General features: G+C 41.5%; 1 protein-coding gene across 9 annotated transcripts in view; it reads right to left on the reverse strand.

Annotated features, from left to right (window-relative positions):
* Positions 1-268: 268 nt before the first annotated feature.
* The window catches only part of DNM1L (dynamin 1 like), a gene marked incomplete at both ends in the record, with an annotated part of 51634 nt that continues 28379 nt past the window's right edge, over positions 269-23523 (reverse strand). The window contains 19 exons of one of the 9 annotated variants that reach the window (XM_084254651.1): positions 269-325; positions 585-744; positions 848-957; positions 1047-1223; positions 2588-2620; positions 2930-3007; positions 3597-3653; positions 4992-5084; positions 6213-6302; positions 6490-6645; positions 6865-6985; positions 10320-10526; positions 11436-11567; positions 12800-12920; positions 16211-16373; positions 16939-17025; positions 20095-20166; positions 20828-20874; positions 22314-22352. In XM_084254651.1, the coding sequence (XP_084110777.1) occupies positions 269-325; positions 585-744; positions 848-957; positions 1047-1223; positions 2588-2620; positions 2930-3007; positions 3597-3653; positions 4992-5084; positions 6213-6302; positions 6490-6645; positions 6865-6985; positions 10320-10526; positions 11436-11567; positions 12800-12920; positions 16211-16373; positions 16939-17025; positions 20095-20166; positions 20828-20874; positions 22314-22352 (2000 nt within the window). The remainder of the gene's footprint in view (positions 326-584; positions 745-847; positions 958-1046; positions 1224-2587; positions 2621-2929; positions 3008-3596; positions 3654-4991; positions 5085-6212; positions 6303-6489; positions 6646-6864; positions 6986-10319; positions 10527-11435; positions 11568-12799; positions 12921-16210; positions 16374-16938; positions 17026-20094; positions 20167-20827; positions 20875-22313; positions 22353-23523) is intronic. The other 8 variants (XM_084254653.1, XM_084254654.1, XM_084254650.1 and 5 more) reach the window with 8 other exon arrangements.

The raw sequence follows: 23523 nt of genomic DNA on the forward strand, positions 1-23523 counted from the left end.
GTAACAGCTGTTTTTCAGTTCAAACGAAACTGTCACAAGACAGATTTGATATGTCTTATATATACCGGGAAAAGTTAGAAACAGCCATTTATTATTTGGATTAAATTTGTGATTGGTTCTGCAGGAGTAAAATTTTCAGTTTATGGCCAGTCTTTACATGAGCAGATACCATTGCAATACACAAGAGTTCATAAATAAAATTCTACTCAAGTAGGAGTAACTAGCAAGTTCTGAGTCACAAAGCTCAGTATCACATACATAGTTCTCTTCACCAAAGGTGAGTCTCTCGAATCTCAGCAATAATTTGACTGGCTCCTTGTAATGCCTGCATTGGAAAAGAGAAAAATCATAGAAGCCCATGAAGTTAGGATGTCAAAGGATCTGAGTTATGTGGGGGTAAATGTCTCCATCTGCACTTTTATTCCGCCACACCTTCCAAGCACCACTTGTGCCATGTCGGGCAGGGCCAGGGCCCCATGGATGCTGAGTGCTTGTAGAGAGCCCTGGTCAGAAACACTCCCTGTCTAGGGCGGGGGTTTGCATCTATGACCCAGGCATGAACAAAACCCCAACTCCGTGGATACCTTTAGCATGTCAGCGGCTTCTTTCCTGCGCTGGGCCATGTCCTCAGACTCGGTCAAGAGGTCGTCCAACAGGGACGACTTGTACAGCTGTCCTACCAGCTCACTCTGCAGCGTGTCTTTCACATGATTAACCAGAAAGTGCATCACTGCCTTTGGCACACTGCAAAACAAACCACAGGATAACCGAGTTTTACAAATACACGTATGCCCAGAGGGGAAACCGGCCAGCAGATGTCCAGTCTGCTCTCATGTGCAGCACTGACCTGTCTTGAATGTTCTTTCTGACGATAAGGAAATAGGATTTGATGAGTCGTTCAATGACCTCGCAGTCTCGCTGTTCACGGGCAGAGAGTTTACGTGCAACAGGAACCGGCTGAACAGGAGGAGTATATTTGTTAAATGTGGCCACAGAAACAACATCCAGAAGTTACACTTTAAGTTCCTCATTAGTCTCTGCCTCACCACATCCAGCAGATTCACGGCGTGACCTTTTTGTGGACTGGCTGGCATGATTGGAATTGGCTTTGATTTTTCTTCGGCTAACAACTCTTCAGCTTTTGAAGTTTTCAGCATCCCTCTCCAGTTTCCTGTCGTTGGTTCTTGAACAGCATCTCCAACCCCACCACCTCCAGATGCAACCTGAAGGAAAAAACAAAAACAAAACAAAACAGGTGTTCCAAAACCTATACAGGCCATAGAAGATTTGACCACAGCCACACAAAGACCATGTTCGTGGACAGCGACCAAACAGCCAGTCCCCATCCAGAGTGTCATCTACTCAGACAGGGACTGGGTCAGAGGTGGTGGGTGGCAGTGCAGCCTCTGAAGAGGTTTGGATATAATGTAGCAAGGCACTCCTTTCTCTGTCCTCAACCTTTCTCTTCCACTTCTCTAACTAGATTGTGAAAAAGCATAAGCTGCTCATTAAAGAAACCACAGCTAACATTCAGATAATTTCTTTCAAGAGCCCTTAAATGCAGATGAGCCGGGATCTCAGAGTTCTATGGATTCGTGCCTGCACATTTTACTTTAATAGTCAACAAAACTGCGGGTGAAGGGAGAAGTGCAATCCTCGCGATGGAGCGTGAGCTGCCTGTGCTGTGGCACGGGACCTAAACACAAGTGCTCTATGAGATTTACTAGTCTTCTGTCTAAAGGAGAATGTTTAAGGGAAGAACAGTAGTAATTCATCACCATTTAGGAGACATTTAAAATGTTCTGAGAACTTACAATCTGAAATGGAGATGACACCCAAAATTTGTAGAAACAAAATGGTTTATGTTAATATAACATGAGACAATCATTCTGAGTCAAAACACTGGTGAGAATTAATCTAACATGTGAAGGTGAAATGTATCTAATACAGGCAGCCACCTACACACTGAGTATACGGAGCCCATTAAGAACAACATCAAACGAAACCTAGGGTGCAGATGTGGTGTGATGAGTGAAACAAACACTTAAGCAATGATTTGGTTGTTTCGCTTAAAATCTGGGCCCAACATGCTATGAACAGACACTTCTAGACCTGGAGTTTTGGAACCTTTCTAGAAAAGGAGTTTGAGTGATTCTTACTGAGAGCTGACAAAGAACTGACTTTCCCAGTTCCCGTTTGCTTCCCACACCCAAGGTGTTGCGGCACCTGAGGCTACGTATTAGGGGGCTCGTGCAGACTGGACAGAAGCCTGAGGAAGCTACGGGAGCACAATGTCCGTCCCTGCGGGGCAGAATGCAGCATAGTGAAGAGACACACTCAAGAGTTCCCTTCCCACTGCTGGTGTTTTAGTAGGAAGGAAAATACCAAATTCAAAACTGTCCTTCCAGGTAGTGGACCAGTGGGAAAAGCTGTTATTTGAAAGTCAGTGCAGAGTCACTGCCGTCTCAGGAGGGGCAGTTAGGCAAGAGGAACATTAAAACGACACAGACAACGGGTTAGAAGTCACTGTACAGACTTTGTGAGAACCAGAGGTACCAGCATTTCCATTCTGAAATAAGACACTCACATTTTTAGTTTCTCTTCTGCTGTCCTGAATTAACTGTTAAAAGATATGTTAAAACATGCAGTTTAACAAGCAAAATTTAAATATCAATGGTTTGAAATTCAAAAAGCGCAGGATATTTCCTCTTTAAGTTACTTTTTTGTGTCTCTTCTAGGTTGCAAGCAAAAGCATGTCAATAACTTAGGAAGTACAGTGTAACAGAATTTAAATTTCTATTAGATTAAAATATATGACCTTAGGACATTATCCCATATTAATATTCTGCTATTCAGTGTATTGTTTCCAGATGATTCTATTGCACCAAACAACTAGGCATGCAGGCTTAGATGAAGAATCACAACAGACCTTGCCATCAGCCTCAGCAGAAGCAGCAGGGGAGGGCTCCTGGGAGGCAGGTGCCAAAGCACTTGGAACTTTAGAGGACTAAAGGCAAAAATGCAGGGGGAAAAAAAAAAAATCAAGGATGCCAAAAACGCACTCAGAAACATTCTCTAAATCTGAATTTTTGCTCTCTCTCAGAACATAACATGAGAAACAAAAGTGATCACAGGATAGAAAGTTTGTCCTGTACTGCTGTACATGTACTCAGAGGAACACCTGAGAAAAATCCAAATGCAAAAACTTGATCATTTGGAACTTACTAAGATATCTCTAATCCAGAACTAAAGGCACAGATTTTACATACTGAAAAATTTTAATATATTCAGCTAGCACAGGTGGCTGAGTTGTTACGTGCATATTGCGTCTTCTCTCTCCACAAAGTCTTACTATCAAGTCATTAGTCCTTTCAGCTCATTCTGCAAAGTTGAAATGTCAGTGTCAATTTGCCATCTGTGTACTTCTTCCAGTATTCAAAATACAATTACTCCAAGCCTATTTTCTATTCAAACAGTGAAACAGTTACAATGGAGTATTAAAAGATACTTCTAGAACTGAGTAAGTACTCTGAGGCTTACCCATCCATCTTTGTGCTCTGTGAATATGCTTTAAAAAACGTTGTTGTTTTTTTTACCTTGTCTCGTGATACAGAAGAAGGTAATTCTCTTGCTAGTCTGTTTCTTCTTTGTTCCTGTAAAACAAACAAGGAAAATAAGTAAGGAATCACTGATTTACATGGTCCCTATATACACCCCTTCAGCACATCATGCAGAAGGCAGAGCACACACATCACAGGAAACTGAAACAAAACCTTTGAAAGTCTCTGATTTGTACACGCTTGTATGGGATCCACACAAAATAATAAAACATCTGGACATGTAATTCTGGAGGGCCAGAATTAGGGCCACAAGCAGCAGACAGTGGGGTCTAGTCCTCACCCTAGTCTCCTGCCAGCAGTGGGGACCAGGTGGCCCCAGGTGCCCAGCAGACTGGCCTGCCTGCTTCCTGGGCAGGTACCACCTTCACTAAAGCCCCAGTTCCTGCCTCTGTTGACAGAGTCCCCTTCACAGGGACAGGTGAGAAGAGCCACCTGAAGTTCTCTGGCATAGTCGTTAAAACCAAAGACATACTGATGAAGACACAGGACTTCAAATCACTGCCCACATTTGATTTCCATTGTTGTTCACTGAAAGTTAATAGCTTTATTGACACATGATCTCACATATACCTCCCTGAAAAGTAACTTAAAGATTCTTTTCCATCATCCAGGAATTCAGTCACTACTAAGTCAATCTTTATTTCTAAAGACAAATCCTTAATTTAAGTGGCCTCTTGTTGATTTTCTTTAAAAAAAAAAAAAATTTTATTCATACATACAAGAACCAGGGTTCAGGCCAGATGTGCAGGAGGGTGAGAGGATTCACCAGAGACAGAGCAGCAAACAGAACAGGCAGACTAGCTAAAATACACTGCTAAGGGGAGCAGCAGGCGAGACAGGAGAGGTCTGCCACACCATGTGGGTATCTTGCTGGCTGGCCAGGACTGAACCCACACTGCAGAGGCTGCAGACAGCTTCACAGCTCTGCACTCAACTACGTACACCACCAGGGCAGGCCCTCTTGTTGCTTTTCAAAGAACTGGTACAATTGCCTGGCCCCCTGGCTGTGTTCAAAGAGATGTGGTTTGTGTTCAGAAAGACCGATTAGCAAGATACCAGCAAAGCAGAGAAGGAGCAGCTTATGGGACCCGACCCACATGCTGTCCATGAAAGAGGCTGGCTCAGGTTCATGAACACACTCATACTCGCATTCCAAAGACCACCTCCACTGTGAGGTGCTGAGGAGACAGCACCTTCCCCACCCAGCTCTTTCTAACTGTCCTTGATCCTGATTTCCTTCGTAGTCACTTCTTGTAATGTAAACATATATAAGACAAGTAACAAAGAAACCAAAATATGTTAAGAAAAACAAAAATCAGAGACATTCATTTACAGAAAAGTATTAACCCCGAGAGTCTGAGCTGCACTTACCTCTATGTTATTGTTCATGAGCCCACAGGCATCTGCAAAGTCTGGATGTTTTGTGTTGATATAAGCCAACTCAATTGCCACTAAGTTATGGACCTAGAAAAAAATAAAATTAGACTGTGCAAAAATGTCAATGTCAACCTAATTTTACTTTCACAAGTTTATTAAACTCTGAAAAAGAACAGGCTATTTTATTAATGCCAAAGTTAGACTCCAGTTGACATCCAACCCCAAGCATGTGCTTCTTGAGTTACTTCCACTTCAGCATTTAAGGTGACATTTGTACTGGGGGACGTGACATGAAGTTATTGGAAGTATTTAGTTACAGTTTAGTTCAATTTCAACAGTAAGCAAACATCTCATAATCACAGGTAAGTTAAAGATACTAATACTGGGGAGTAAAGACACATTTAAAGGACAGGTAATGACCTTAATGACACACTGCCTAGTTTAATGTTGTGTGTGGGTCAAGATCCTGAGACACTGGCCAGCAAGGGATGCTCAAACTGACTTCCCCATGTTTAAGTCAACCAACTCCTTCATTTGCACCATCAACAAACCTTAGATGTCAGAAGAGCACTAACAGGTGAAAAGCCAGGTACACAGGGCCTGCTCAGCAACATTGCAAGGGTCCTGCCGTCCAGGCTGCCCCTCGTCTCAGTCTGGAGGTTTTGCTTCCAGGGAACCAGGGGCAGCCCTACACCCTACCCTGCAGGGTCACTCTGTGCTCTGGGCAAAGGTCCGGGGACCACCATCGGGGCCAAGGGCCAAATGCACTTTTAGTGACCAGAAAGAAAAAAGGAACATACACCCAGCAGTTAGAGGCACAAGGACAATGTGAAGTTTTCACCACATATTTCTGCCAGTTCCAGCACTTTACATTCTTAAAGACAGCAACCCACAAAACAGCGGCTGACAACAGCAGGGCATAAACGAGCCAACTGAGGGAGTGGTTGGGTCACTCAGGGCAAGTCAGGGGGCAAGGTAAACACTACCTGCAGACAGCGCTAATCGCCCCAGGACAGCCGAGCCCGGGGCACAGGCCAGCGATAGCCACATATGGAGAAAGCTGTGTTTCATGCCAGTCACTGAAGTTGCCTTTGAAGCAGGACTCAAACTCACTCCTCCCCACCCGGGGGCACAGCACCTAAGCGCTAAACAGCATAGTGGTGTGAGAAGGACGTTCACCAGCAGGGACTACATGGTGGTTTGCAAGGAGCTCACCATTTCATTTGTAACAGGCAACCGCTTCCTCAGGAGACAAGTCACTACTTCGACAATGGCGTCGTGAAGCTTAGGGAACCGCAGTAACTCCTGCATGGCAGAGGAAAGAGCATTTTGTTTAAAGGGAAGTGAAGTCATTGCTGTGATCCTGAATTTGACTTGGAAGCTCCATTTAAATGCATGGTTTCAAATCACCTCAGTCAGGGACTTTGGTGGTGACTCAGCCCGTCTACCTGCCTGCTCCCCTCCGCAGCCCGCCCGCCCGCCCCGCCGGCACCTGCGTGCTGTAGTTGCTGCAGTGCTGGATGATCCGTTGCATCTCCTCGTGGACCAGCTCCACGCAGCGAAGGCTGGGCTCCTCCAGGCGCTTGATCTGCCGCTTGACCAGCAGCTCAAAGGAAACCTCAGGCACAAACAAAGCAGGACGAGGGCCCTGCAAAGATTAAATGTGGGGCTATATTATAGTTACGTGTCGTTTCGGCTATTCCCAAAGGTTGAAATAATCCCATCTTTGCCATTTTTCATGAAAAGCACTTATTTTCAAGTAGGAAAGCAAAATAACAAACAGTACAGTTTATTTTAAAGAGATACGGGGAGGAAAAGAGCAAGCCTTCAATCTGACTTCCGGACACCCAGGCGCGAGCATACTCACGGTAGCGTTCCTGATGGCAGTCAGGATGTCGATAGTGTTAAGGCCACCTAGTGGGTCGACAGATTCTAAGGTTCGCCCAAAAGTCTCGTGGAAAATGTAACATATTCTAGCACCACCGCATCTGGAAGGCAACAAAATACAGTGTCTGCAGTTACTACAGGGTGAGAGGTGGGGAATCCATCCTTCCACTAGTCTCACTTCCCGACAAAAGCCCAGGTAAACAATCCCATGTAGACAATTCTATTTCCATGTGTGCTGAACTCAACCATGGACCAGTCTTTTTGTTTTGTTTTGTTTTTTAATGGGGTAAATAATCATAATGAAAGGCACATGGTTCTTTCAGAGAATATCAGGGAACCAACAGTTCCCAATCTCCAAGGACACTGCAAGAGCTTCAAATACATGTTGTTTGTTTCTGTGGAATCACAGTCTGGGGAGAGGCGGGCCAAGGCTGCCTGTCAGGGGTTAGGCGGGAGTGCCTCAGATTTTGCAGGCAGTCACCAGAAGCTCTACTCCACCCCAGCCCCAAAACCACGCAGTACACAGACACAGCCACAGCTGCGTCCCAAACGCAACACACCAAAAATTGCACTTCATATAATTTTCTCAGATCACAAATACTCTGAGATTCCCCTCTACCAGTCAACAACAGCAAAGGCATTCTTAGCCAATGAGCTATCATTTGGCTCTCTTCAGACAAATCTCTGGACAAAATGACAGCACCGGGTTTCCTACTTAATGACCAGTAGCCCTAGTATCAGCTTTGGATGTTTGAGTTAAGCCAGTTGATCTCCACAAATACCTCTGTCTTCCAAGATCATCACTCTCTCGCTATTTTCACCACGATATTCACTACTTCATTAGTCTAGGCAGATGGTCTAGAGCCTAATAACACTATGCTAAGTGTGGCCAGCCAGACACCAAGGGACAGATATTCTACAAATCCCCTTACATGAAAACTCTAGAACAGGCAAATTCATAGAGTAAATGATGAGTTTCAGGGACTGGAAAAGAACAAATGGTGACTTGGACACTGGAGATCTAGGAGGGTGAAGAAAAATCTTGGGAAACAAAGTATGATGGTTGTACAAAATTGTGACTATAGTGCCACTGACTTGTACACTCACTGATGATTAGAATGACCAGTAATCAATCTCTCCCTCCATCCTTTTCCTTCTCTGAGTAATTTCCACAATGACCAGAATTATCTTTCTAAAATAGGTTACTCATTTGACCAAAAGTTTTATTTTCTATATATAGTAGGAAGGCCTCCAAATTCTGACATCTGACTGTCCAGTTTGGTGCTGATACTTTCCCTGCCTTTCCTCCTGCCATGTCCCGTCCTGGCACCTGCCACTCTCCCAACACAGCCTGGGATGCTCTCCAGGCTTACACTCACTTCCCCGGTGCCTTCCCAAATTCTATTCAGAGCCCAACCCAGCCCGTGATAACTGTGGACTTTCCTAATTCCTGAACGAAATGTGTTCCTCTCCTCAGTGTTCCAAAGGCTATTTTTACTTTAACTACTTGTAAGCCTGTCTATCCATGTTATCTACACTTTTCTGGATATGTATAATATTTTATAAGCATTTAAATATGAATACATGACTATACTCTTTTAAATAAAAGTCTTTGATTATTCTATCCCTTTTGTCACGTTACTCAAACATCTTTTTTTTTAAAAGATTTAATTTTTTAATTTTATTTATACAAGAAGATAGTACAGGCCAGATGTGCGGGATGGTGAGAGGATTCACCAGAGACAGAGCAGGGGACAGAACAGGCAGACTGACTTTAATATGCTGCTGAGGGGAGCAGTGGGCGAGACAGGAGAGGTCTGCTGCGCCATGTGGGTATCTCCCTGGCCAGTGGGGAACGAAATGGCACTGCAGAGGCTGCGGACAGCTTCACAGCACTGGGCTCAACCTCCTGCACCACCAGGGAGGCCCTACTCAGATTTATCTTACCCTCTGCAGAGCTTCATCTTAGTAGTGATCTTCATGGCCCTCCCTATGCCATCTTATAGCTATTCAATATAGAGTCCGTTAAGTTACTCTCTCTTTACTGGCTAACACATAAAAAACACCTAGACACAAAAAGGTACATAGAAACACAGGCACACACGCACGCATGCACTCACACTGTTGGTCCACTCTGGTTGTATTACTGTACTACAGTTGTGCAACATATTGACACAGGGGAGGTGGGAGTGAAAGCAGATCAGGACATCCCTACACATTTATTTGCAATTTTCTGGCAGCTCATAATAATTTCAAAATTAAAAATGTTTTGGGTATAGGGCCTCCCCTGGTGGCACAGCCCGCAGCCTCTGCAGCGCCAGTTCAATCCCCAGCCACCGGCAAGGGTCCCACAAAAAAAAAAAAAAGTTTTGGGTATAGCAAAATGCATATTCATGTGTATAGTTAACAGTAAATAATATAATCTACTGATCACGTGGTGGCTGTAACAGACTTGACCTGGCATCCAACTGCTAGGAGTCTATCCTCAGGGGCTGCATGAACCCATGCCCCAGGGCAGTCCATCTCAGCATTCTCCTATATTTGTATTTACCTGAAACCAAATTATCAATAGTGGGGGACTGGCCCAGCAAGTTAGAATCTACCTGAAAGTTAAATATTATGTAAATCTGGAGGGCAATATGAATGTGTAATTATTAGCTATTTCTGAAGTGTTGATTTAGAAAAATTATTTCAAAACAGTATGTACTGCATCTAATGTTCAGATGTGTAATACAGGTGTTTATTTCATAGATGTTTAGGAAATGTCTAGGTAAATACCAAAAGCAAGCAGAGGTTATCAAGATGTGGGATTAAGAGTAATTTTGTTCGTATTTTATTCTCTGCATTTTTCCCCCACAAATAATTATACCGTATATATTAAAGATACTGTAAACATTTTAAGTTAAAATTATAAAACATTTTAAATATTTATCAATTAGTCTTACTATAAAAAAATGAAATTTTTACTTTTTAGTTTATAAAACACGTTTACACACATATCAGACATCAGCCTCTCATTTCTACAAAATGATATTACTGTTCTAATAAATCACAAGAAGATAATCTGATTTAAAAGTCACCATAACTGGGCCTCCCTGGTGGCCTAGGGGTTGAGTCTCAGCACTGTCACCACTGCGACCCAAGTTCGATCCCCAGCCAGGGAGTTAACCCAACATGGCGCAGAAGACCTCTCCTGTCTCACCCATTGCTCCCCTCAGCAGTGTATTTCGGTAAATCTGCCTGTTCTGCTCCCCACTCTGTCTCTGGGGAATCCTCACACACCACCCCCCCCCAATACCTCTGGCCTATACCCAGCAGTTCTTTTACGCAAAAATTAATAAAATCTTTTTAAAAAATAATAAAAGTCAGCGTAACAAAGGACAAAGTAACCTAGCAATCCAGGTGACCAGACCCACAAAGCTAATTCTTTCTTACAGCTCTGAAGTCTCGATGTACTTTGCAGTCCCCTCGATCGTGTTACAGTACTCTGTGGCGAACTTGGTGATGAGCTGGAGTAAGGTAGCACTTTTGTCGTCCACGGGCTCGCCATAGCTGTTGAGGAGAGACTGGTACTGGGCAGCCAGTACATTGATTCTCGTCTTGAGCTCTGGTAAACAATCTCTGATGTGATGCATCAGTAACCTAACAAGGTTAGAAAATAAGGGTTGTAAAGTGAAATCGGCTGTCTCGAAGACCCCAAAGGGTCAAAATTTGAAAATGTAAATTAATGGGGAAACCTGTAAAACTGTCTTGGAAGGAATTAACATGGTCTGAGACTAGAAGTAAATACTTAGTCCGAATAAAATGACACAAAGGAAGTCATCTTGGCCAATGCTGTGCAAATACACCTTTACCCCAACTGTAGCAGACAACAGAGAACCAAATCTAACTGGAAAAAACATGCTTATATGTACGACGAGAGCAAGCAACTCACTCTAGTTCTATCTGCATAACTAGTTTTTGATTTATCCTTTACAACAGGTACTCAAGCATAGCAAAAATCAATCTCAGATTCAGGTGCGTTAAGTCTTTAGTTTGTTAAGGAAATAAGACAAAAGCAAGAGAAAATAGTTTTCACACTTCAGTCATTGCTGCCCAGAGGGATGCAGCTTCTGCCTGGCTATGAGAAGGAACGAAGATACCCCAAATACAAACCAGATTATGTGAAAATTACACATTTAAATTCAGTTCCTGAAGTCCAAAGTGGAATGAAGTCTCATGCTATCTAGTTCTATTCTCAAAGTAAATTGACCACCAAGGATCTCATAATTAAAACTTTTTTTTTTTCCCCAGACTGAAGCAGGCTTTATTTAATGAATGCCTGTGAATCAAAAACATTTTAATATCCAATGGAGCATTCCTCAACTGCGTGAGGATTTAACACCAACTGCCCTAGCCCAGAGCCATGTGCAGGAGTTGCTGTTACACAACAAAAAGTGAAAGTATACACCTAAGAGCACTAGGAAACCACAAGGGACTGAGGAATGAAAGGTCTTGACACCTACCAGTGAGTGCAAAATATCTCATCTTTCATAGGTAAGAAAATGTTACCTGTTCAGGGTCCTAGCAAGGTACTTTGTTCCGTTTCTGTTGGCCAGAGATGGGTATTTCTTTTGAAGGAAAGCATATTCATCACGGATTGAATCAGTGACACTCTTCTTATTGTTAATGTCTAGTTGGCTCCTAAGGGTGGAAATAACAAACTGTTCAGCTCAAGTCCACTGTGGTCCCCACACTTGATATTCACATCTCTTTACATGATAGGTACTATCCCAGTTTGCAGTAAAGAAACTGAGCTCACATATTAAGTGCCTCCATCACAAATCACATGACTTTTAAGCTTAGGACTCATTATTACCATTAACTATGGTCAAAGCTGTGCTCTTAGGCAGCAGGGGTAGACAGTGAAAACCCGTGTGGCTCATTCAAGTGTTTATTTTCTCCACAGACAGGCAACTCATTTCTACCCAAAGTAACCATGTTTACTTGTAGAGCTACCACCTATAGATACAACAAAGTGTCTTCTACCACCTGCTTGTCTGAGGACAAATAGTGGGACTCAGTTTCTTTAATATGGGAGTCAGGGTGAGGTGGGAGTATATGCAGGGAAGCAGACAGCTGTGACAGCCATGCTGTCATTTAGTAAAGATACTTCCATTTTGTAAGACCGAAGACTCAAAAGAGTTTGGGCATGATTTACACACACATTTGATTCTGGAAGACAAAGCAGCCGCAGCCAGGGCTCACAGTAATTTCAGCGCTCCCTCCTACAGAAAGGCCCCACGCCAGGGCGGGTCTCCACCTGAACCCAGCCCTTCACGCACCAACCTGTGACTCTAGGAAAATTTCAATTCCCTGATTAGGAGGCTGACATTAATGCCTGCCTCACGGGACTGCTGTAAGGATTCAAAGACAGGCCATCTGTTTGTTGAGCACAGCAGACTGTCCATAGCTCAAATAGACACTCAGTCGTAGCTTCCTTCCCCTGATGTTTAATACCAGCTATTTATAATTAGGATCCCTTTATAAAATTTCTCTAAATTACATCCTGACCATTACAAAGAAATGCTAAAGCACTCTAGTAAAACCAAGCTAACAAAATCCTATTCCCTTAAGTTCTGTCTTGATTGAGTGCAAGTAACATCATACTTTCTCTATTGAGGGTGCTCCATATCAATACCTAACAGGCAAGAGCGTTCAAACCTAAGAAATGAACTTTTACCTTGTGTCACTGCTTACTCCACAGGAGGCTTTAGTGAGTCTGTTCCCTTAAGAGCAACCCCTTTGCTAGCAATTACAGGAAAAGATTATAGGAAAAGGAGAAAATCAGACACCATTACAGTCCAGGCTTATTTGAAATTTTCAGGTTTGCTTTGGAACAAGAATGCTCACGTATCCCATTCTTGATTGCTAACCTGTTAACTACTCCAATTATTCCAAGCTTCACTGGAATAACCCTGCCCATCAGCACGTCCATGGCATCAGTGCCTGCATCCATGAGGTCAAGCTTAGTGATGACAGCCAGGGTCCTGCGACCTGGGAAAAGCAAAGAGAAAAGAAAGTGACCCATTAGGTAATAAACTCATTAAGCGTTAATAAGGGAAAATGCTATCTATAGTCATCTACTATTACAACTATCATCAACTTGCAAATGCTTTTTAAAAACTAATTCTTTTTAAAAAGATTTATTTATTTATACAAGCACTGGGTACAGTCAGAAGCGTGGGAGGGTGAGAGAATTCACCAGAGCCAGAGCAGGGAACAGAACAGGCAGACTGACGAAATACACTGCTGAGGGGAGCAGAAGGCGCGACAGGAGAGGTATGTCGCGCCATGTGGGACCCTCACCAGCGGCTGGGGATCGAACTGGTGCTGCAGAGGCTGCAGGCAGCTTTGCAGCCCAGTGCTCAACCACTGCGCCACCAGGGAAGGCCCTAAAAACTAATTTCAGTAACTGTGTACAACTTTTTAAATTTTTTACAATTTAAACTCTTACGATTATTTTCCAAATATATGTTTAAAATTTACTTTTTATTGTTCAGGTCTGTGAGTTTTAATAGATGTGAATAGCTATATCATCACCACTTGTTGATAAGTGAATCAAGATCCATTCCCATTTTTCTTATGCCACCCCACAAAGCCATTTCCCATGACTAGCTTAGTATTTTCTGGAATTTGGTGTGAATGGAATGGCAGGCCCAGGCTCTGGGTCTGGCTTTTCACCTAGTGTTCATCTGCGAGCCCTCCCCGGTGCTGCATTCATCACTTTCTTCTTCTCTGTGCGGCTAAGCAGACTGTCTACAGCTCAAATAGAGTCGTAGCTTCCTTCCCCTGATGTTTAATACCAGCTATTTATAATTAGTTCCAGTATACTGATGCTCCAGCATACAGATGTTCCATGGCTTGGTTATTCATTTCCCAATTTGAGAAAATTAAGTTGTTCCCAGTTTTATAAGAATACAAATAAAGCTAATACAGACAATACACACAGACTTTTACATGAATATAGGATTTTATTTAAGACAAATGTCTAGAAATGGGACCGTTGATCTAACTATTTCAGAAGCTGACAAACCATTTCCAACATTTCGACAGCAAGCAAGTTCCACACACACATTGCAGTGTCCAATTTTATGGGTCACTTCTTAATTATAAGCATTTTTTATCTTACTCCAAATTTACAAAGTCATTCTTTTGAATGATCTCATATTGTTACTGTCTTAATTTAGTTAACCATTCCTACTGTGAGCCATACTAAGTCGATTCTAATTCTTTGATGCTATAAATAATACTGGAATGGTTTGTTTCCTTACAATGTATTACTAAATTGAGATTACTAGATCAAAGGTTCGCTCAAGGATCACTTTAAGAGAGAATGTAAATGAAATAGTTAACAGTTTAAACAATAAAAATGAAATTTCAATAAACCCTTTACCAAAGTTACATCTTTCATTTTGCTTGTTAATTACTCATGCAGCAAGTTTCTTAAAAACCTGAAAGGGGCCTCCCTGGTGGCACAAGGGATTAAGACACAACCTATGAAGCTATTTGCACCCACTGCAGCACGAGTTCGATCCCCAGCCGGTCAGGGAGCTACCCACATGGTGCAGCAGACCTCTCCTGACTTACCTGCTGCTCCCCTCAGCAGTGGATTTCAGTCAATCTGCCTGTTCTGTTCCCCACTATGCCTCTGGTGAATCCTCTCACCCCCCACACCTCTGACCTGTACCCCAGCTCTTGTATGCATAAATAAATCTTAAAAAAAAAAAAAACAAACCTGAAATAACAAAAAAATTACTTTGGCAACTGTTTATGGGAATTTTCATTAGCAGCCTTAGCACTTACATTTCCTACCAAAATTTATTAAATTTGTTCTCAAAGTAGAAGAGAGACATTACAGAGACAGCACACCCTCCAAATATGCAGGTGAGTCATCAGCCCATGAATGGAACATAGCCTACGAGGTGCTGTCCTACTAGCAGGCCTTCCACACTGCCAGGCATCACACACAGACCCCATCTGACTAACCCTGGGGTGATAACTGCTTCACAAATGGACCTGACCTTTATTTCTAAGAATCCTCTCTGCCTTGAGCATATCTCAAGTATATCTCATGATGGAATCTGCACACTTACAGGAAGCTTCATTTACGTGGGGATACGACTGGCTTTTACCTAGTGGGTTTCAAGCCCCTTAGCCCCGAATCTATGACAATCTTTTTCTTTCCTGAAGCATGTTGGTAATGAAGGAAATGATATTTTGATCTTATATAAGTAATTTTATGTGTCTCAATATCTAAGTAATTTCATATGCAACCAGAAATCCCCAAAAGATATAAAAAATGAGGTTATCTACTCTACCTTAACAATCTACAACGATTATCTGCTATGAGAGTTACTTCTAAGAATTTAGAAGTTAGCCATTCAGGGTCCTCCCCAGTGGCGCAGCGATTGAGTGCTGGGCTGCGAAGCTGCCCAAAGCCTCTGCAGCGCCGGTTCGATCCCTGGCCACCGGGTGAAGGTCCCACATGGCGCGCAGACCTCTCCTGCCGCCAGCTGCTCCCCTCAGCAGCGTACTTCACCAATCTGCCTACTCTGCTCTCCGCTCTGACTCTAGTGAATTCTCTCGCCCTCCCACACTTCTGACTGTACCCAGTGCTCGTATAAATAAATAAATCTTAAAAAAAAAAAAGAAGTTAGCCATTCAAACACCTAAATCATTTCAAGTATGCAATACAAGAAACTCTTTTTGCAAAGTCACTTTAAGATTACTAGGTAACCATTATAAATGTGGACACACATGACAGCAACTTACCCATCACAGAACTTTACTTTCCATTAGAATTTCTATTTGAAGTTATAAGCAAAAGAGAAAGCATGATTTTTTTGTATCTGTATTAACAACTACCAACATCCTTTCTAAAAAAGCAAAGTTTCCTATTTTGCCATTTGTGACAAGGATTATGCTAAATTAAATCAGAAGGAGAGAGACAAATACTGAATGATTTTACTAAAATGTGGAATACATAGAAACAAAGCAAAAGAATAGACAAAACCAAACCAAACCAACCCTTGAATTCTGACAGTAGAACTGATGCTGTGGGCAGTAGGGAGGTCGGCTGCACAGGGTAGAGGGGCCCAGTGGACTGTGGTGGAGGACTATGGTGCTCTGGTAGTGGTGACCTAAATCTGAAGAGGTATGGCCCTGCACTCCTAAAAGATACACAGTGTTGTGACCAGCGTTTCCTCGGTAAGTACAATTTCCTTTTTCAGGGTGGGATGCCACTGTTAACCAAGTCACACACACTACTATCAATCAGTCCTTACCATCTGGATCTACCTCTCTTGAGATTTTGAGAGCTTCTGAGGTCGCCATGTCTGTATTGGCAGCAGTGACAGCAAGGATGATGGAGTTGGGATTACTGATGAACCGCAGAATGAGCTCTCTGATCTGAAGCTCAATGTCCTTAGGCTGATCACCCACAGGCACCTAAACCAAACAGAAACAAGGCAGGCACTAGCAGTAAAAATCAACTCAGCTTCCCAGCCTCCCCCCTTGAATTCATAAAATATACACTTAAATCCATTTACAGAAAGTTAAAATGAAATTATATACAACAGTGGTATGCATGAATTCAATACATGTGAAAGTTTGAAAATGTAATTTTCTTGAGTATCAAAAATTGACCTTGTTAAGTATTGGTCAACATTAAATGCCTAGGAGAAATTCATTCATTCATCCTTTCAATTAGCAGTATTTACTGGCAGAAAACTATGCTTTAGGACTTGTTCCATTTGCTAGAGTATGTCACAGTCATGAATAAAAACAATCAAAATTCCCCTCTATAGAGCTTGTACTTCAGTGATGAGACAATAAACAAACACATATGCTATATATGGACTCTGAGGGTGGCAGGACACTGGAAAAAATAAAAGCAGCATTACAGGTAGCTAGGAATGTCATGGTTATGTTTTTAAATTACTCTGAGCAAGATTATGTATGTACAGAGTAGTCAAGGAAGACCGCACTCATAGTGGGTCACAAGATTCTTTACCTTGGTCATTCCTGGCAAATCCACGAGTGTCAGATTGACAACATTGGGTGAAAAAATCTTAAGATGAATAGGTTCAGGGCTGACTCCCTAAAAATAAGGTTTGAAATATCATTATTAAAACCACATTAAAATGGTAATGAAAAATAAAATGCGAATGTAACCCACTTCAAGTAGACACTAGATACTATTAAATATAAATAAGAACAGGTTATAATCCTACCCAACCCCATCTTATTAACATACAAATTTACTTCCTCTGTATTATTTCACATTCTTGTCTCTTGATTCGAAGCAGATACCACACCTCAAGTGTATTTCACAGGCTTAATTAATGCTGAAGGAAAGAAAGATGCATTCCTAATTGACAGTTTCTTGAGTTGAGGGAGTGAGGTAGAGGCAACAAGATACCCAGGCTGGCGTGGCTCCTAACTCCGAATACAGTGTACATTAAGAGATGCCTCAGAAGACATACCTGAATCTTTAGATGTAAAAAATTAGACGGTGATGCCTGCCTTTCCTCTCCCTTACCCCAGAGCGACTACACTCCTGATCTTCACCAAGGGTCCCTCACGCGTTTCGGGGCCGACTAAACTCCAGCAGACACACCAACATGATGTGTTCCCTTTGCTGCCCTGGCTCACTCTGAACTGCTCATCTATTTCTAATGTGCCAGAGTCCTAAATAGTCTAGGCTGGTATCTGGCACACCTTCCTAACTACATATACTCAGGCACCCCTCACCATGTCGATACAAGCTGTATTTAAAACTCTTTACAGTGACAACCTCATTTTTTATATCTTTTGGGGATTTCTGGTTGCATATGAAATTACTTAGATATTGAGACACATAAAATTACTTATATAAGATCAAAATATCATTTCCTTCATTACCAACATGCTTCAGGAAAGAAAAAGATTGTCATAGATTCGGGGCTAAGGGGCTTGAAACCCACTAGGTAAAAGCCAGTCGTATCCCCACGTAAATGAAGCTTCCTGTAAGTGTGCAAATTCCATCATTCACAACGAGCTGTCTCCTGTAATGAGAGACTTTCACTCTGACTCCCCAGTCACAACCACTCTAAATTCCAGTCCTGTGCAAAATTACCCTTAACTCCTGAGCTCAGTAAATCCATAGGAGTCACAAACAGGTTCAGACTGCTGTTAGGACTTGCCTCAGTCAAATTTAACCCAGATGTTCTCACAGGGTTCAGGATGACTCCCCTAGGTTACTGCCACTTTGCTGTCCCTTCCATACAATAGCCCTGGAATGCAGGGCGGCAGGACCGGCAACTCAGGGTGACCAGCCCAGGGAGCAGCAATGACAAGGAGCAGCCCCTCACCAAGAAAGACACCCTAGATAACACAAAAAAATTAACAGGGCTCCCAACTGCCTTCCTGTCAGGAAATGCTCTCTTCAGCACTATCTGGCAGATAGACAAGTACAGTAAATTTTTGTAAGTATTAGTACTAGACTTATTTGTAGGGTTAAATGTGCCTCTGGACAATATAAGAATGGAGGTAAGAACAAAAAGGAAAGGAACAGAGAGAAAGAAAATAGGAATAAAGGAGAGAAAACAGAAGTTCTTAGGGTAGGGAGTGACAGTGTCTGATGGCAAGGTTAAGAGTACTGAGACACCTAATTTCATAAGCTAAGAAAATTTTTTTTAAAAATTAACATTTTTCATTTTCACTAAAAAATGGGGAAAAAAACTAATTTCCTCCTCTTTGCTTTCATAAGTAAATCTAGTCTTATTAGGTTAAGAAAAAGAACTTTTCAAAATACGTATATGGAATAATTTACATAATGCTTCTTGGCTTAGAATACAATGAATCCATCAGAAAAAGACAAGTTATTGTAGCAATATAAATAAAATTATAATAAAGTGGTATGTATATCACAAGATCAAATATCTAATATGTGGTAATGTTAGGGGGAAAAGGATGTCCCAAAGCTAATTCCATATAGGCTTTGTGGACTCCACCCCCACCCCAGGTCAAAGCCAAAGACACTGGGAACTCCAAATCCCATCACCACCAAAGGGAAGGTGGCTGGGACCTGAGGGTGGGGTTAAGCAGCCAGGTAGATAGAAAAGGCAGACACGTGGGCTTTGGGGATCCCCCATTTTTGGCTCTCCACCAGCTCGCAGCGTCCGGCCAGCTCTGAGAGTGACTTTGGGTTTCCAGGTCGGCGGATCAGGTAGGACGCATTAAAGACTTTATTTCCCTATTTTCTGAGTTGTACATTTTCCTTATTTCCTTTTCTCTTGTAAATAAACCTTTTATTAACCTTTTGTGTGTGTCTGTAGTAGAGTATTCATAAGTCCCTTTAAAGCGCGCTGGTGAGGACCCACAGCCAGGAACCCGTTTAATATCGGGGTTGCCCTATAACAGTAATATAAAAAGCTCTAAGAAATAACATGGATTTTAATTTTTCATATATTTGTGAAAATCCTCCCACTAGTACTGTAACAGGGTGGTCCCCAGGAAAGGGGGAGGTTCCCTGCCCCACCCAAGGGAGGGTGGAGCTGAGCAGGAAGAGGAGAAGCAGAAGAAGAGACTGAGGAAGGAAGCAGGATGGAGCCAGGAGACCTGGAGGAGGCGCATGGAGCCTAGAGACACGTAAAGAAACTGTGCTTGTCTTTTGGTCGTGGACTGGGTGACACAGATGTGGGTGAGACCCGTGGAGAGGTGACCATGGCAGCTTTTATCTTGATGTTGATTTTGCTCTTTTCCTTCCGGGCTTGTCTGGTTGTTTCTGACTCTTTTCTGTGGGTCCCCACTGGAAGATGGTTTAGACTTGTGGCAGGCTTTGGGGCCTTGCTCTGGGCCGATCCCATATGGATGGACTTTTACCCACGAGGGGACGGGTAACTTTGGGTGCTTCACTTAGAAACTAGACTCTTTGCCTTACCTGTATTGTTTCCTAGTTTTATTAAAGTTCCTTCCCATTAAAGTCTCCTATGTTTTGTGTTGATGCGGCGGATGGCAGAACCCACTTAGAATAGACAGGTTTGCGGGGTTTGGGCTGCCCCCCTCCCTGCCCTATAACAGTACAACAGGACTATGAATTTATAACACCCACCTCACATGATATAAAGAATACTCTAGGAAACATTCTTACTGATGTTTATGTTTCCAGCTCTAAAATTATGCCTACCTTATTATTTCCTGAAATCCTTTCTGTTTCATTTTCAATTTCTTGTCGAATTTCATCGAAATCTGTATAAAGCTAAAAATTATGGAAACAAAGAGCATGACAATCAAAATAAAATCAAAGATCTTAAGTGGGGGTGACCATAAATGTTAAGAATATCTAAGAAACTTCTTCAGAGAATAAACAAGATCAAATACATACATGTATTTTCCTGAGCCATGGGTTTATGTGATTCCTTCAAAGCTGTCTAATTCCACAAGAGTTAAAAATCTCCAAATTAGAGAGAACTGGGCTCAATACAAAATTTTCTCCAAATAAATGACAGTGGATAGAACATTTATTTTACACGGAATAATGGCACTGAAATAACAGGCTCCACTGCCTAGAAGAAAACTAAACTGGGCTTCCCTGGTGGCCTACAGGTTAAGTCTCAGCACTATCACTGCTATGGCCTGAGTTCAATCCCTGGCCAAGGAGCCGACCAACATACAGCATAGCAGACCTCTGTCTTGCCTGCTGCTCCCCTTAGCAGCGGATTTCAGTCCATTCACCTGTTCTGCTCCCTACTCTGTCTCTGCACCAATCCTTTCATCCCCCTGCACCTCTGGCCTAACACCACAGTTCTTCTATTCAAAAAGTAAATCAATCTTTAAAGAAAAAAGAAAACTAAATTATCAGCTACTTATATAAAGAAATGTTTCACCTGGTATTTGTTCACGATATTCTATATGATTACCTTATTCTTGGTGTGAAGAAATTTACCCCATTCTTCTGCTTCAACTCCTGAGAAAAGGAAAGCTCATTTAATGGAAACTATGGAAATCACATTTATCTTTAGTTAGGTTTTTAAAAAGGCAACATAATAAATGGTTGTTTGTTCCTATTTTTCAATACTACAAGTTATTAAGTGTCTTAAGATCTGCAAAATTATACTTTCACATTTAAAAAACAGTATCTTGTATTTGAAAAGCATGACTAACTTCAGAGTGGCTCATAGATCTTCCTACCATTTGAAATTTAGTTTTTATTAATAAAAATGTTCTTGTCATATTTTCTATGTAAATATATTAAAAAGAATAGTCTTTATTTTAAAATACTTATGCTTAAAAGCAGTTTAACTGGTGGATCACTCAAATCAATAGCTAAAGATGAAAAATTAAGAATCCCACTAAGAAATGTAACCAAAAGCATGAATAATAGATTTACACATCTAATCCCAGATAGAAATTTGCAATATGTGAATGAAATTTGCAATGATGAATGAGCTAACTTTCCCATCGGTTCTGTTCTTCATCAAAATGGTTTCCACATCTCATAATCTGTCGCTCCTCTAGAGTTCTCTGTATGTGGAGCTGCTCTGCACTTGCACTTTTTCAAAGTAATCCACACCCCCCACACCCGCCCTGATAAAAAACAATTTCTTCGTTGGAATTGGAGGTGGGAAAGAAATGAAATGAAGGGGAGAAAAGACCCTGCCTATGCACTGAGGGAATCCTAGTCTCCACCAGTCCCAACAGCCATTATGTCCCTCCACCATGATGAAAAGGGAGTCTTCATCACTGTGTGCGCTGTTTCCAGTGGTTTGAAACTTGGAGAGCAAGTTTTGATCTTTTTTCGACAAGGTAGAAATGTTTAATCACAGAAAGGAAATCTGGCTTTGCTTCCCCCAACCATGGCTACTCTGTGCCAAATTCAAAAAAATTATAAATGTGTTAATATGTTTATGAATAATGCATACCAACCACCTAAAAGCAAGATAACAATGACCGTAAGATATTTAACAAATGCTAATGTGGGAAAGGTGGATCAGCACTTCAGGAGAGAAAAGGTAAATAAAACTGGATCCCTTTTGCAAGTAAAAAGCTCACCTACTTGAAACATAGTACCTTTTTCAAGAAGTCTCATTGGAGGCCTGGAGTAATCTAGGTGAACAGAACTCACAGAGGCAGGCACCCATATCAAAGGGGAGGTTTTTATTTACCTTCTCATATAAAAGACGCCTGGCTTCACAAACACATTTTAAAATAAAAATAACATAAATTACATTCACCACCAAAAAAAGCCTGCATTCTGATGCAATGCCAAGAAGGGAGCAAGAATCACTAACACCTGCACTCAATGTGAATAGGCAAATAAAAACGGAAGGGGATGCACACAGCCCATGAGAGCACAGCAGCAACATGCAGCGGAGTAGGGCAGGGCTGAGAACAAAGAAAGGAGACCTTTAGAAAGGTGTCTTGAGTTTTTCCATGTAGCAGAGTCTGTAGTTAAAGAGAAACAGCACAGAATGTTAAGTGCTTATCCCTAAAAGTTAAACCTTTTCAAAAAATCAAATGTGCAGAAACCTGAACACATTTCAAATGCATATGGCGTCCAGTTATCCCAAGTTTACAACTAATTTCTGCTGTAATTAATTATAAATAAAGGGATGTAATCATTTTTCAAGTGTTATAAGCAAAGCATATTGTGTGTCATAATTTATTTTTGTTTTCTGCTATAATAAATTATATCACTCTGGTTTCTTATCTAACACAAATGGACTGTAAATCACTTCAAAAATTTGCCTTTGATATCGGTAACAGACTATAGAAAAGGAAAGTGCCTGGCAAAAAAGAATCTACAAAACATACTACATACATGTTTCAAAACCTTAGAGTTAGTTAAATATAGACAAGACTACAAATAACATATGGCTGAAAGCTAAGACTGATTTTCTAAGGGATTATTTTCTTTCAACTACATAGAATTTAACACCATAGAAACAATTTTGGTTAATCAGTTTGCTACTTTTGGATTTTGTCTAAAAGAAAATGTGAAGAAAGCTTGACTTATTTCATAAAAATACATGAAAGATAATTGTGAAGGTTTAAGTTCAAACTAAACTAGTAACCTAGTCTAAGACAGTGTGATTTCATCTAAGATTTTATCAGTTATCTTAACAATATAAAATATGCACTTTTGTGTGTTCAAGAAAATGTAGTATAAATTTGATTAATAAAATTAAAGTTACAATAAAATACTTTTAAATATATAGAGCATTACAAAATAGCTGATGTTTTTCCAATTGATATCAGATATATTTGCTGACGAGATAAAACAAAGATGTTTAATGACTTTTGTTCTGTTTTAAAGTCCACTTATTCACTGATAACCATTAAAACGACAGCTGTACACCTCTAGCAAATCACCAGTAGTGACCCCTCCCATTGGTGTGTGCTGTTTTAATCTGCCTCCTGAGTGCCTCCTCCATCCTGGTGATCAGCTGAACAGCAGTATGCATGGTGAGTGTGCCAGTCAAGAGTCCAGTTGTTTGGTTCTACCAATTCCAGCTGCTGAATTTCTTGAAGGTTGCAAACAGTACTTCCTACCCTGAAATCCTGCTTGGAGCACAGCTTTATCAAATTTGAGGTCTGCATAAATGCACAATGTATT

Source organism: Talpa europaea (assembly GCF_964194135.1).
Source record: "Talpa europaea genome assembly, chromosome: 15".
Classification (NCBI taxonomy): domain Eukaryota; kingdom Metazoa; phylum Chordata; class Mammalia; order Eulipotyphla; family Talpidae; genus Talpa; species Talpa europaea.